Source organism: Capricornis sumatraensis, chromosome 14 (assembly GCF_032405125.1).
Source record: "Capricornis sumatraensis isolate serow.1 chromosome 14, serow.2, whole genome shotgun sequence".
Taxonomy (NCBI): Eukaryota; Metazoa; Chordata; class Mammalia; order Artiodactyla; family Bovidae; genus Capricornis; species Capricornis sumatraensis.
In genome coordinates, this window is record NC_091082.1 from 46,147,653 (window position 1) to 46,161,772 (window position 14,120).

The following is a 14,120-nucleotide window of genomic DNA, read 5'->3' on the forward strand; positions in this document are numbered from 1 at the left end:
GGGTCTGAGAGTCAGACACGACCTAAGCATGCACACACACACACAAACACAGTAATGCCTATGGCCCTGAATTAACCAAATGAATCAATGTATATAAAAGTATTTTTACACCTTAAAATACTTTGTAAACATAAAATACTATTAGAAAGTATCTGCTTCCCAGAAGGCAACTTCTCAAAACATAGTAGAAACTTGTAATACACAGTGTGATCTAAGGGTCAGTGGCATTGGAATCACCTGGAATCATGTTAGAAATGAAGAATCTCAGACCCATTCCGTATCTATTAAATCCACATCTGCAGTCCCAGATGGCTCAATGGTAAAGAATCTGCCTGGCAATGCAGGAGATACGAGAGAAGCAAGTTCAATCCCTGGGTCAGGAAGATTCCCTGGAGAAAGGAATGCCAACCCATTTCAGTATTCTTGCCTGGAGAATTTCATGGACAGAGGAGCCTGGTGAGCTACAGTCCAAGGGGTCACAAAGAATAAGACATGACTGAGCGACTAACACACACACAACAAGTATTTTATACATTAAAGTTTGAGGAACACTGTAGACTTTCATGGAGAAGGCAATGGCAACCCACTCCAGTATTCTTGCCTGGAAAATCCCATGGGCGGAGGAGCCTGGTAGGCTCCAGTCCATGGGGTCGCTGCGAGTTGGACACGAGTGAGCAACTTCACTTTCACTTTTCACTTTCATGCATTGGAGAAGGAAATGGCAACCCACTCCAGTGTTCTTGCCTGGAGAATCCCAGGGACGGGGGAGCCTGGTAGGCTGCCATCTATGGGGTCGCACAGAATTGGACATGACTGAAGCGACTTAGCAGCAGCAGTAGACTTTCAAATGGGCATACACTTGGCAATTTCTCTTTTAGATTTTTATCCTGAGAATATAATGTGGTAAGTGTGTAAGACATACACATAAATAAAATTCATGACAGCTTTTTCATAATAGCAAAAACTTGGAAGGAATCCAAAGATATATGGATAGAAAATTGGGCAGGGTGATTGATGTTTCATTTGTGGATATACTCATTCTCCCCAGGAGGCTTTATTGCCCCTTGGCACACCTAATTTCCAGCTAGGGTTATCTGTTGAGCAAGCTTCTCAGCTTGTGCTAATGGCAAGAAGATGCCTGCTCCCAAGCTGATGGCTGATGCCGTGAGCATAGCTGTATGCTCATTTGGACACACAGGGTATTAATATCTCCAGACAGATTATCTACCTGGGGATCATCAAAACATTTGCACAAGAATTCAATCTCCCAAGGGTTCAAACAGTTTTAAAATACTGCTAGCAGCATATCCAGGTGTTTTCTCAAGTACAATTACAGGACTTTTACTGAGATCATAATTAACTAGAGAAGGGACAGTGAAGATATAACTGGAGAACTGCTCACAGGCCACTTAAAAAATTTGTGACCTAATGTCAGTAAACTGGCTTTTTCCCTCTTTAATTGAGAAACATGTTCAGCCTTTCTGTTCCTTAGTTTTGACTATTGCCTTTGAATTTTCTTTTACTCTTGTTACAGAGTTACTTTGCTTATTAGACAGAGAAAAACATTCCACTGTGACCAAACGGTTTGGGAAATTTTAGGAAAGTGATGTTTCCTGAATACTTATTTTAAAATATCAAACTATACTTCTCCACTCGAAGAGCTTATTTCTCTGCTTTATTTTTCTCCATGGCACCCATCATCAACAGCTCCACTTGTTTATTGTTTATTGATTGCTTGTCTGGCTCCCTCCACCAGAGGGCAAGCTCTATAAAGGAAAGAAGTGTTGCCTCTTTTGTTCATTGCTGTATGTACAGCATTTAGGAAGTGTCTGACACCTAGGAGGTGTTCAACAAGTGTTTGTTGAATGAATCTGCATTAAAAAATTTTCAGTATCCTTAGGTCCACTGGTCTTGGATGGAGAACAAAGTCCTTCATCATTTAGACTATATCCAAGGTATACTATGGAATAGGAAATGGCAACCCACTCTAGTGTTCTTACCTGGAAAATTCCATGGACAGGGGAGTGTGGAGGGCTACAGTGGGATCACAAAGAGTCAGACACAACTGAGCACAGCAAGGTACACAAAGGCTTTATAGCCTCTTGATTTAGTCTTCCTAATTAACGGTAGTGCTAGTAATTGAGATTGTAAGCAAAGGTAAGTTATCCAGTTCTATATCAAGGTAAAAAGACAGCAATAGACAGGAAGATATTAGAAGTCCTACTAGATTCATCCAAGCAAGCAGATACCCAAGCAGAGACATATGATGATATATAGCTCTGGGGAGGGTAAGCAATCTAGGAACAGGTAAGTTAAGTTAGGATCCAGAAGTCATCAAGTCTAAGAAAGCCAAGCCAAAACAAGAATGTAAGCTCCAGAATATATGTTTGTGTGTTATACACACAGTCATGTCCGACTGCGATCCCATGGACTATAACCTTCCAGGCTCCTCTGTCCATAGAATTCTCCAGGCAAGAGTACTGGAGTGGGTAGCCATTCCCTTCTCCAGGGGATCTTCCCAACTGAGGGACTGAACACAGGCCTCTGCATTGCAGGCAGATTCTTTACCATCTGAGCCACCAGGGAAGCCTGTGAGTGTGTGTGTGTTAAAAGATTTTTAAAAGAATGTAAATTCCATGAGATCATTTGTCCAGGCATGGCGATATGTCAGAAATAGAAATGGATATTTGTTAGATGGAAAATTAATCCATCAACAAAATGGAATTCATGCAGCCATTTTAAAAATGCTGCCATAACTGGGACAACCCTGAGGGATGGGATGGGGAGGGAGGTAGGAGGGGGGTTCAGGATGGGAGACACATGTACATCTGTGGTTGATTCATATCAATGTATGGTAAAAACCACTACCATATTGTAAAGTAATTAGCCTCCAATTAAAATAAATTAATTAATTTTTTAAAATAAATAAAAAATAAAAATACTGCTTTAAGTTTACTTGAGACTGTGTGAAATTTGTAAGTTAATTTTGACAAAAAGTTGACCTCCTTATACTGCCTTCTCATTCATAAGTGTGAATTCTCTCTGCCTTTGCTTAAATCATAAAAAAAATTAAAATTTAGTTCTTTTGCACTGTTCTCATTATGACTAATAGTATTTTGGAATGTTTGGAATAAATATTTTTTTTTTTTTGCATTATGTCTTCTAATGTATATGTATGACCTATGGAAATCTATTGAATTTTTTTTTTAGTATTGTTATATTGGGTTTTGGTATTTCCTTTTCTATTCATCAACTTTGCTAAACCTGTGCCATTTTTAAACATTTTATGTGCTTCTGTATTACATTAACCAATTAATGGTTGTTGTTAAAGTGTATTTTGGAGTTATTATTTTAAAAAAATAAATACACATGTTCAATATTTTATAAAAAATGTTGCTATAGTTATAAAGGTATTGCTATATTGTAGAGTGAAAAATCAAGTTGGAAATGACATGTAGAGTGCGATTCCATTTTTGTTTTTGTGTATTATCTACATATGAAAATAAATATGAAAGATAAACAAAAATGTTATGGTAGGTAAAGGGATAATTTGGACTTCTTTTTATGAGCATATTTGCTAACTTGTTAATGAGCATTGGTTATATTCATTATATCAATAAAGAGGATTTTTTACCCTGAACCTCAGGATATAAGTCTCTTGCTTCATTTCAGGACTCCTGAAAAGACCTTGGCGTTTCAGTGGGCAGAATGCCGGAAGAGGAGGACTGCAAGCTCCTCCCATTCCCCACAGGTTCCTCTGACTCTTAAAAAGGTTCTGATTACCTCCCGGCACACAATCTACACAGAAAACTACTGTCAGCGCACTCAAAGGCAAAAACAGAGGTAAGGATTATAGCTGGGGAAAGAGACTCAAAAACAAAAGCTCGGCACTCTGAGGAACTTAACTGAAGGGGAGCGGGCCCAGTGTAGCCGCGCGCGGGAGTTAGGTCTCCTATTTGTGCTGGAAGTCATTTCTCGCTCACATTCTCGGTAACAGGGCGAGGAGGGGGAGCCTTTATCAGAGGGCTCCGGTTCCCCGCGCTCTCGCCCGCGCCGTGTAATCTCGCCCAGCACATTTCCTTCCCTCTCAGTTATGGCTTGACGAACCAACGTTGTGGCACATTATGGAGAAGAAGGAGGACCCTTTATTCTACGGGAGTAAAGACAGTACTTGCAAGATGACGGCTCTAGTCATCCTTGCACAAGGAAAGCCTTCTGCGCGCTTTGGGGACTCTAAATGTTGGGACTCCTCAGGCACTAAGTACTGAAGTCCAGCTGTCTCTTGAAAACCGTGTTCACTGTTTGACAGTATAGGCACAGGTGAGAAAGACTGCAGGTTCATTTCCAGACCCTCCAAATAACGTATCACCCAAATTCTTTTCTTTCCCAATATTAGGTTTATATTATACTGCACTCTGTTTAAAGTGTGCAATACCATTATGTCTTGGGCTCCCCTGATACCTCAGTTGGTTAAGAATCTGCCTGCAATGTGGGAGACCTGGGTTCAATCCCTTGGCTGGGAAAATCCCCTGAAGACGGGAAAGGCCGCCTGCCCCAGTTATCTGGCCTGGAGAATTCCATGGATAGTCCATTGGTTCTCAAAGAGTTGGACATGACTGAGCCACTTTTACTTTCACCATTATGTCTAAGAAAGGCATAGTCTTTAATTAAAAAATACTTTATTGCTAAAAAGTGCTATCATTTGAGGCTTCAACAAGTCCTAGTAGAAACATCAGAGATCACTGATCACCATACAAAACCGACTAATAATGATCAAGTTTGAAAATCCTAAGAATTACCAAAAGGAGCCAGAGGGACGCAAAGGAATCAAATGCCATTGGGAAAATGGTGCTGATAGACTTGCTCCATGCAGGTTTGCCACAAACTTTTGATTTGTGTTTAAAGAAAAGCTGGATCTGTAAAGGACAATAAACTGAAATACCAAAAAAAAAAAAAGGAGATATGGCTGTAATTCCTCCACTTTGTGCTAGTTATGTTATTTTAGTCACAAATTGTTTTACTTTTTAAATTCTTTTTCTGTATCTTGCTTGTTCTACTGGTGGCTCTTCCATCAAAGAACCACTAAGTCAGAGGAATGTAAATTGCTATAGGGGTGTCCCCTGGGCATGGGACAAAGGAGGACATTTCTTGAAGTCTCATTTTCTCTTTAAATATATTACTCTTAGAGAAGGAAATGGCAACCCACTCCAGTGTTCTTGCCTGGAGAATCCCAAGGACAGGGGGAGCCTGGTGGGCTGCTGTCTATGGGGTCACACAGAGTTGGACACGACTGAAGCAACTTAGCAACAGCAGCAGCATATCTTTATTAAGGGGGAAGTGGTAGTCTCTCATGCAAAAAGAAAAAAGAAACACTGAGTAAAATTGTTTCAAAATAAAATTTTAAAAAAAGGAACTTAACTCAAGACTGGCTCATATCCCTGGTACTGTTTTTTGAATCAGTTGGCTTTGTTAAATAGGTTGCTTTTAAACATTAAACCAAGACGTGACACAACTTAGCTTCTTTCAAGAGGAAGAGGAGACTGGGATTTGACTGGTGAGGCATTTTATTCAAATAGTGCTGCTTATTAAATGACCACTGCTACAGCATTTAAAGCCAGTTACTGTCCACACCATAAGGACTGACTTACCTGTTGCCTCAGTGAAGCAGCATTAATTGATCAACTCCTTGACAGGATACCATGGCAAAGAAGGTGGCAGTGATTGGAGCTGGGGTCAGCGGCCTGATCTCTCTAAAGTGCTGTGTGGATGAGGGACTGGAACCCACTTGCTTCGAGAAGACTGAAGATATTGGAGGACTGTGGAGGTTCAAAGTAAGTGAGATCTTCTTGTTTCCTGAACAGGTTGTTCTGCTATTGTAGGGTGATTCATACTACTGAGCCACTTTGGCTTTTCCTTAGCAGTTTTGATCAGATTTACTTCAAGCAGGAACTAAAGAAATAGGCTGGTGCCCAGATAGCCAACACGGCCTATAAAAGAATCTTTCCCTCTGGATGCAACGGTTGTCTTGCAGTCTACATTTTTGTTATTCTCAAAGCAATATAATGATATTAGAGAACATATTACAAAATAGAAGTGAGAGGCATTCTGTTCAAGACATGATTTGTAGTCTAACCTTGAGCTCTTGCTTTTTCAGAGAGGGAGCTCTTATTACTGCTGACTTTTTTCTGACAATAAAATAAACAATGTTTGCTTGGCTTTCTGATAACACTGTAGTGTAACTATGAGCACTCTTTAAGTATCTATTGTTATTGTTCAGTCGCTCAGTCGTGTCCAAGTCTGCAACCCCATGGACTGTAGCACAGCAGGCTTCCCTATCCTTTAAGTATACTCTACTTTTTGTACGTATAAAAGTATATATTATAAAAGTATGCTTATAAAAGTATATAGTTTTATACTATACTATACTTTTAAACTACATTTTTACTCATTAAATTTATTCCATTAACCAAACTCAAATACTGGTAATACTAGCTGTCCCTCAGAGTTTGTATAAAAATTAAAGAAAGACACAAAGATAGATAGCTATAAAGATTTATAATGATTTCTTCCCATAATCTTTTAAGTAAATAATTAGCTGGCCATCTGCTAGGTGTGAGACCTTGGGTGAGTTATTTACATTCCTGCGTCTTAGTCTTCTCAGCTATATAATGAGCTATATAATGAGGAGCAACAGAAAAGTATGATTATCTCATAGTGCTGTTTTAAAGATAAAGGGAGATAATTTATGCAAATAACTTCAAATATGGCAAACATTAGCTGCGATACCTATATTCATATTTTATAGACAAGCAAACAGAAGCTGAGGGAGGTTAAATGACTGGTCACTCAGCTGTAGGAACCAACATTCAAACCTTAGTCTCTATGACACCTAAGCAGGAGCCCCTACTTATAACCATAATTTGCATTCCTGCTCAGAAAGGTTAAACAAACTTTTATCTCAGAACTCAAGAGCAGTTACTTTTGGATTATGTATCAAGTACATTCAAATGAGATATTAAAACTGGTGAGAACACTCCAGACACAAGTGAAAGATTTTGAGTGCTTGAAAGCAGACTCTCACATCAGCAGAGACCATCCAAAGGGCTCTCACTACAAGCTGACTCATCAAGGAGATGGCAAGAACATCTAACGTGTGTGCTTTCCCAGTTCAAAATGAGTCTCATGCCAAGAGGAATTTTTTAACATTGGGTTTCTCAACTGTATATAATTATAAGACATGCCTAGAAGGTTTCTTAAAGATATAGATTCTTGAACACCAGCCCAGACTTACTGAATCAAAATCTTTTGAGGCAGGGAATCTATTTTTAACATGAGTTCTAAATGAATCCTATGATGAGACAAGTTCGGCAAAGATTGCTCAAATACCAAACAAAAAAAATCTGTGTTTTCAACCATTCAATCACAGTCAGAGCTAATGATGAAGATATTGATCCTTATATAAAACAGGTAACTTTGCTGAAAAGAAACTGGAAAACAGCTTGAATCCCATTCATTTCTTACTAACAACTAATCATTAGAATCATTATAGCTTTACCTGAGAGTGTGATATGATTAAATGGAAATTTCTGTCTTACCCAAGGATGTGTTATTTTGCCTACTCTGGGTTCACATATAGATTCTATTTCAGATATTTTCCCCAGGTAGATTTTTTTTTTCACCTAAGAAAGAAACATGAAATTTCAATAAGTCCATGTTTAATGATAAATTTGTCATTGCTTTGTTTTATTACCCAATTTGGGATTTACTATCAAAGAGCCAAATGTCTCTTATTTAATTATCATTAACTTGGACACAGAAGAGTAAGAGTTATTTTGAGAGGTCTATCAAAAATATGACTTGATGGGTTCAAGTGGTACAAGAAGGCAGTGTAGAAAGATCCTGAACTCACTTCCTCCCATGTACACAACAAATCCACAGCTACATATGGAGCAACTCTCTCTGGGAAGGACCTAAAAATGAGCTGAAAAGCCTGCCACAACAAAGAATAAAGGGGCTGCATTGAGATAGGTAGGAGAAGCAAAGGCATCATCTTTCCCCAAACCCCACCCTTGGCAGAGCAACCCACATGTGGCAGGGATCTCATGAACAGAGCACTTCTTCCTGAAAAGTGAAGGGTTTGTGCCCCACATCAGGCTCCCCAACCCTTGGGACCTGCTCTGGAGAGACCAGCCTCCAAAATGTCTGACTTTGAAAAGCAACAGGGCTTTCATCTAAGAGAATATTAGGCTTGTAGGGAATGGGGATTCTGCTCTTAAAGAGCTCATGCACAGACTCATTTGCCCTGGAATCCAGTACAAAGGCAGCAGTGTGGGAAGTGCCTAGACCACATGTGAAGGAGTTTCATTTACTAGTCTTAGAGCATCTGCCAGAGGTGCAGGAACTTGTTGGGACTGTGGCTGGAGATGGAGGCACTAGCCAGAACCATTTTTGCATTCTCCCCTCCAATACTAGCACCGCTCACTGTTCGCTGCACCCTGCCAATGCACTGATCCTTTGGTCCTACTAAAGACTGCTAAACAATTACCCTGACCCCCAAGCCACTCCCAGGGCTCCACCGAAGCTGGTGGGCAGGTGCAGACCACACAGTGGATTTGTAGTCCAGCACAGGGTGGATTATGTTCTGGGTTCCACAGTCTGACAAAAAAAATAAGAGAGAGAGTTCTTGGCACCTCAACAACTGGGACCTATTAAAAACTTTGACTGCTTAGATACTCAGAAGGCTTGAGAGACAGCCAAGGGGTAGGGCAAAGTAAAATGATAAGTTTCTTCTCTTACACAAGGCCACTCCCTCAATACTGGGTGAATACGAGCTGTTTTCCCTGGTACATAGAAACAAACTCAGAAACAGAGAAATGTTCCAAATGAAAGAACAATAAAACCCCAGAAAAAAAAAACAACAACATAATGAGGCCTATATGGGAGTATACTAATGCATATATATGGAATTTAGGAAGATGGTAACGATAACCCTGTATGCAAGACAGCAAAAGAAACACAGACGTATAGAACAGTCTTTTGGACTCTGTGGGAGAGGGGAAGGGTGGGATGATTTGGGAGAATGGCATTGAAACATGTATAATATCATATGCGAAACAAATTGTCAGTCCAGGTTCGATGCATGATACTGGATGCTTGGGGCTGGTGCACTGAGACAACCCAGAGGGATGGTATGGAGAGGAAGGAGGGAGGGGGGTTCAGGATGGGGAACATGTGTATACCTGTGGCGGATTCATGGTGATGTATGGCAAAACCAATAAAATATTATAAAGTAATTAACCTCCAATTAAAATAAATTTATATTTTACAAAAAAGAATCTAAAAAAAATAAAAGTAGATATATGTATAACTGAATCACTTTGCTGTACACTTGAAACTAACATAACATTGTAAGTCAACTATATGCCAATAAAAGTTTTTTTAATTTATGAAACAAGATATATAATTTATCTGTAAAGCCCTAAAAGTCATGGTCATAAAAACATTGAAAAGAATGAATGAACACAGCAAGAAGTTCAGCAAAAAGATAGAAAATGTATCAAACATTTCAGTACAGCTAAAAGACAGAAAAGTACCAAACAGAAGTCTTAGAGCTGAAGAATATAATAGCTAATGAAGAACACACTGAAGAGGTTAAACAGCAGACTAGATGAAGCAAAGAAAGAATCAAAACAAAGCAAAGCAAAACAGAGCAGCAAAAAGAATTCAAAAGTGAAGACAGCCTAAGGGACCTAGGGGACAGCATCAAATGGAGTAACATTTGGATTGTAGATGCCTCAGAAGAAGAGAGAAGGGCACAGAAAACTTATTTGAATAAGTAACGGCTGAAAATAAACCTAACCTCGGGAAGGAAACAGATGTCTGTCAGAATGGCTATCAGTTAAACACACACACACACACAACAAATGCTGGCAAAGATGTAGAGAAAAGGGAACTTCCATATGCTGGTAGTGGAAATGTAAATTGGTGCATCCAGCAACAGTGGAAAACAGTACAGTTTCTCAAAAAACTAAACTAGAACTTAACCATATGACCCAGCAATACCATTTCTGATTATTTATCTGAAAAAAACAAAAACACTAATTCAAAAAGATACATGCACCCCAATGTTCATAGCAGCATTATATACAATTGGCAGGATATGGACACAACCTAAGTATGCACCAACAGATGAATGGATAAAGAAGATGTGATGTGTGTGTGTATACTATGTGTGTGTGTGTGTATATATACACACACACACACAATGAAATACTATTTAGCCATTAAAAAAATAGTAAAATTTTGCCATTTGCAACAATATGAATGGATTTGGAGAGTACTGTGCTAAGTGAAAAGTCAGACAGAGAAAACAAATACTATATGATTTCACTTATATGTAGAATCTAAAAAATAAAGCAAACTGTTGAATATAACAAAACAGAAACAGACTCAGCGCTATAGAGAACCAACCAGTGGTTATCAGTAGGGAAAGGGAGGATGGGAAGGGGAAAAGGAGTGGGAGATTAGGAGGTACAAACTGTTAGGGATAAAATAAACTATTGTTATTTAGTTGCTAAGTTGTGTCCAGCTCTTCTGCAGTCCCATGGACTGTACCTGTGAGACTCCTCTATCCATGGGATTTTCCAGGCAAGAATACTGGACTGGGTTGCCATTTCCTTCTCCATAAATAAGCTGTAGTGAATATTTTGTAACTATAAATGGAGTATAATCTTTAAAAATTCTGAATTACTATGTTATATGCCTGAAACTTACATAATATTTTACATCAAATATACCTCAATTTCAAAAATATTTTAAACAAAAGTGGTTAAAAAAAACTATAACTACAATGATTAACTAAAGGATACACAGAAAAGATATAAAATGTGACATTAAAACATAAAATGTGGGGGGTAATATGAACATGGCTGAGTATGACTGAGTCCCTTTGCCGTCCACCTGAAACTATCACAACATTATTAACTGGCTGTACTCCAATACAAAATAAAAAGTTTAATAAAAAATAAAATAGAGACTGAAAAAGCAATTGAAAATATCAATAAGAGAGTTGATTCTGTGAAAAATAAACAAAATTGATAAAACTTTAACCAAGTTAAAAAGAGGATTTAAGTGAGTAAAATTTTAAAAAAAGAGTTAAAACTAATTCCAAAGAAGTACAAATGATCATAAAGTACTACTATGAATATGTCAACAAATTGGACAACCTAGAAAATATGGACAAATTCCTAGAAACATACAATCTTCTAAGACTAAATCATGAAGAAACAAAAAATCTAAACAGGCTGTTACTAATAAAGAGATTGAATCAATGATTAAAACAAACAAACAAAAATCTTAACATAAGTCCAGGACCAGATGGTTTCACTGGTGAAATCTACCAAGCATTAAAAATAATATTTAGTACATCTCCTTCTCTATTTAATACCTAACTTCTCCAAAAATCTGAAGAGGAGGGAACACTTCCAATCTTATTTTATGAGACCAGAATTACTCTGACACCAAAACAAGACAAGAATACCACAAAAAAGATAATTATAGACCTATATTCCTAACGAACATGGATGCCAAAATCCTCAGCAAAATATTAGCAAACTGAATTCAATAATATATTTAAAAGATTACGTACCATGGTTAAGCAGGATTTATTCTAGGAATGCAAAGATGGTTCAACATACTCAAATCAATCAGTGTGATATACCACCTTAACAAAATGAAGGACAAAAATCATATGATCATTTCAATAGATACAAAAAACTTTTGACAAAATTCAATATCCATTTGCAGAAAAAAAAATCTCAATAAAGTGAGTATAGATGGAATATACCCCAACATAATAAAGATGGCATGACTAGCCCATAGCTAACTTCATATTCAGTGATGAAAAACTGAAACCTTTTAAGATCAAAATAAAGATACCCAGTCTTGCTAATTTCATTCAACATAGTATTGATTGGAAGTCCTAGCCAGAGTAGCTAGTTAGAAAAAAGAAATAAAAGGCATCCAAACTGGAAAAGAAGACATAAATTGTAACTGTTGTAATTGACATGATTCTTATATATAGAATATAGACTATATATAGATATATGTATATATAAATAGATGTATGTGTGTATATAAATATAGATATATGTATATATACACACCCCCTAAAGATACCACCAAAAAAATTTGAACAAATTCAGTTGCAAGTATAAAATTAATGTACAGAAGTCTGTAGTTTTTTATACACTAAGAATGAACTATCAGAAAAAGAAATTATGAAAATAACAATATTAGTAATTGTGTCAAAAAGAATAAAGTACACTTAACTATGAAAGTGAAATATCTGTGCATTGAAAAATATAAGATATTAATGAAAGAAGTTGAAGAAGACACAGATAAATGGAAAGATATTTCATGCCGACCAATTGGAAGAATTAATATTGTGAAAATGTCCATATTACCCAAAGCAATCTAAGGATTCATTGCAATCTCTATCAAAATTCCAACGGCATTTTCACAGAAATATAACAAGCAATGCTAAAATTTTTAGAACCATAAAAGATCATTTTATATAACAAAAATCCTAAAATTTTCATAGAATCCAGGAAAGATCAGCCAAAGATGGAGAAGCTCTATACTGTCAGCAAAAACAAGACCAAGAGCTGACTGTGGCTCGGATCATGAACTCCTTATTACCAAATTCAGAGTTAAATTGAAAAAAGGAGGGAAAACCACTAGACCATTCAGGGATGACCTAAATCAAATCCCTTATGATTATACAGTGGGAGTGACCAATAGATTCAAGGGATTAGATCTGACAGACAGATTGCCTGAAGAATTATGGACGGAGGTTCATGACATTGAACAGGAGGCAGTGATCAAGACCATCCCCAAGAAAAAGAAATGCAAAATGGAAAAAATGGTTGCCTGAGGAGGCCTTACAAACAGCAGAGAAAAGAAGAGAAGCAAAAGGCAAAGGAGAAAAGGAAAGATATACCCATTTGAATGCAGAGTTCCAAAGAATGGAGAGGTAAGAAAGCCTTCCTCAGTGATCAGGGCAAAGAAATAGAGGAAAATTATAGAATGAGAAAGACTAGAGATCTCTTCAAGACAATTAGAGATACCAAGGGAACATTTCATGCAAAGATGGACAGAATAAAGGACAGATATGGTATGGATCTAACAGAGGCAGAAGATACTAAGAAGAGGTGGCAAGAATACATGGAAATATACAAAAGAGATCTTCATGACCCAGATAACCATGATGGTGTGATCACTCACCTAAAGTCAGACATCCTGGAATGCCTTAGGAAGCATCACTACAAACAAAGCTAGTGGAGGTGATGGAATTCCAGTTGAGCTATTTCAAATCCTAAAAGATGATGCTGAGAAAGTGCTGCACTCTATATGCCAGAAAATTTGGAAAATTCAGCAGTGGCCACAGGACAGGAAAAGGGCAGTTTCCATTCCAATCCCAAAGAATGGCAATGCCAAAGGATGCTCAAACTACTGCACAATTGTACTCATCTCACATATAGCAAAGTAAAGCTCAAAATTCTCCAATCCAGGCTTCAACATTATGTGAACCATGAACTTCCAGATGTTCAAGCTGGATTTAGAAAAGCCAGAGATCAAATTGCCAACAACTGTTGGATCATTGAAAAAGCAAGAGAGTTCCAGGAAAACATCTACTTCTCCTTTACTGACTATGCCAAAGCCATTGACTGTGTGGATCACAACAAACTGTGGAAAATTCTTCAAGAGACAGGAATACAGACCACCTTACCACCTCCTGAGAAATCTGTATGCATGTCAGGAAACAACAGTTAGAACTGAACATGTAACAACAGACTGGTTCCAAATCAGGAAAGGAGTACGTCAAAGCTGTATATAGTCATCCTGCTTATTTAACTTATATGCAGAGTACATCATGAGAAACCCTGGGCTGGATGAAGCTCAAACTGGAATGAAGATTGCCAGGAGAAATATCAATAACCTCAGATATGCAGGTGACACCACCCTTATGGCAGAAAGCGAAGAACTAAAGAGCCTCTTTTAATGAAAGTGAAAGAGGAGAGTGAAAAAGTTGGCTTAAAGCTCAACATTCAGAAAACTAA

General features: G+C 37.7%; 1 protein-coding gene across 3 annotated transcripts in view; it reads left to right on the forward strand.

Moving 5' to 3' along the window:
* Positions 1–3,759: 3,759 nt before the first annotated feature.
* The window catches only part of FMO2 (flavin containing dimethylaniline monoxygenase 2), a 43,807-nt gene continuing 33,446 nt past the window's right edge, over positions 3,760–14,120 (forward strand). For 2 of the 3 annotated variants that reach the window (XM_068986512.1, XM_068986513.1), the window contains exons 1-2: positions 3,760–3,843; positions 5,694–5,831. In XM_068986512.1, the coding sequence (XP_068842613.1) occupies positions 5,700–5,831 (132 nt within the window). In that variant the 5' untranslated portion in view covers positions 3,760–3,843; positions 5,694–5,699. Of the gene's footprint in view, positions 3,844–5,693; positions 5,832–14,120 lie in introns of those variants that run through there. The other variant, XM_068986514.1, reaches the window with a different exon arrangement.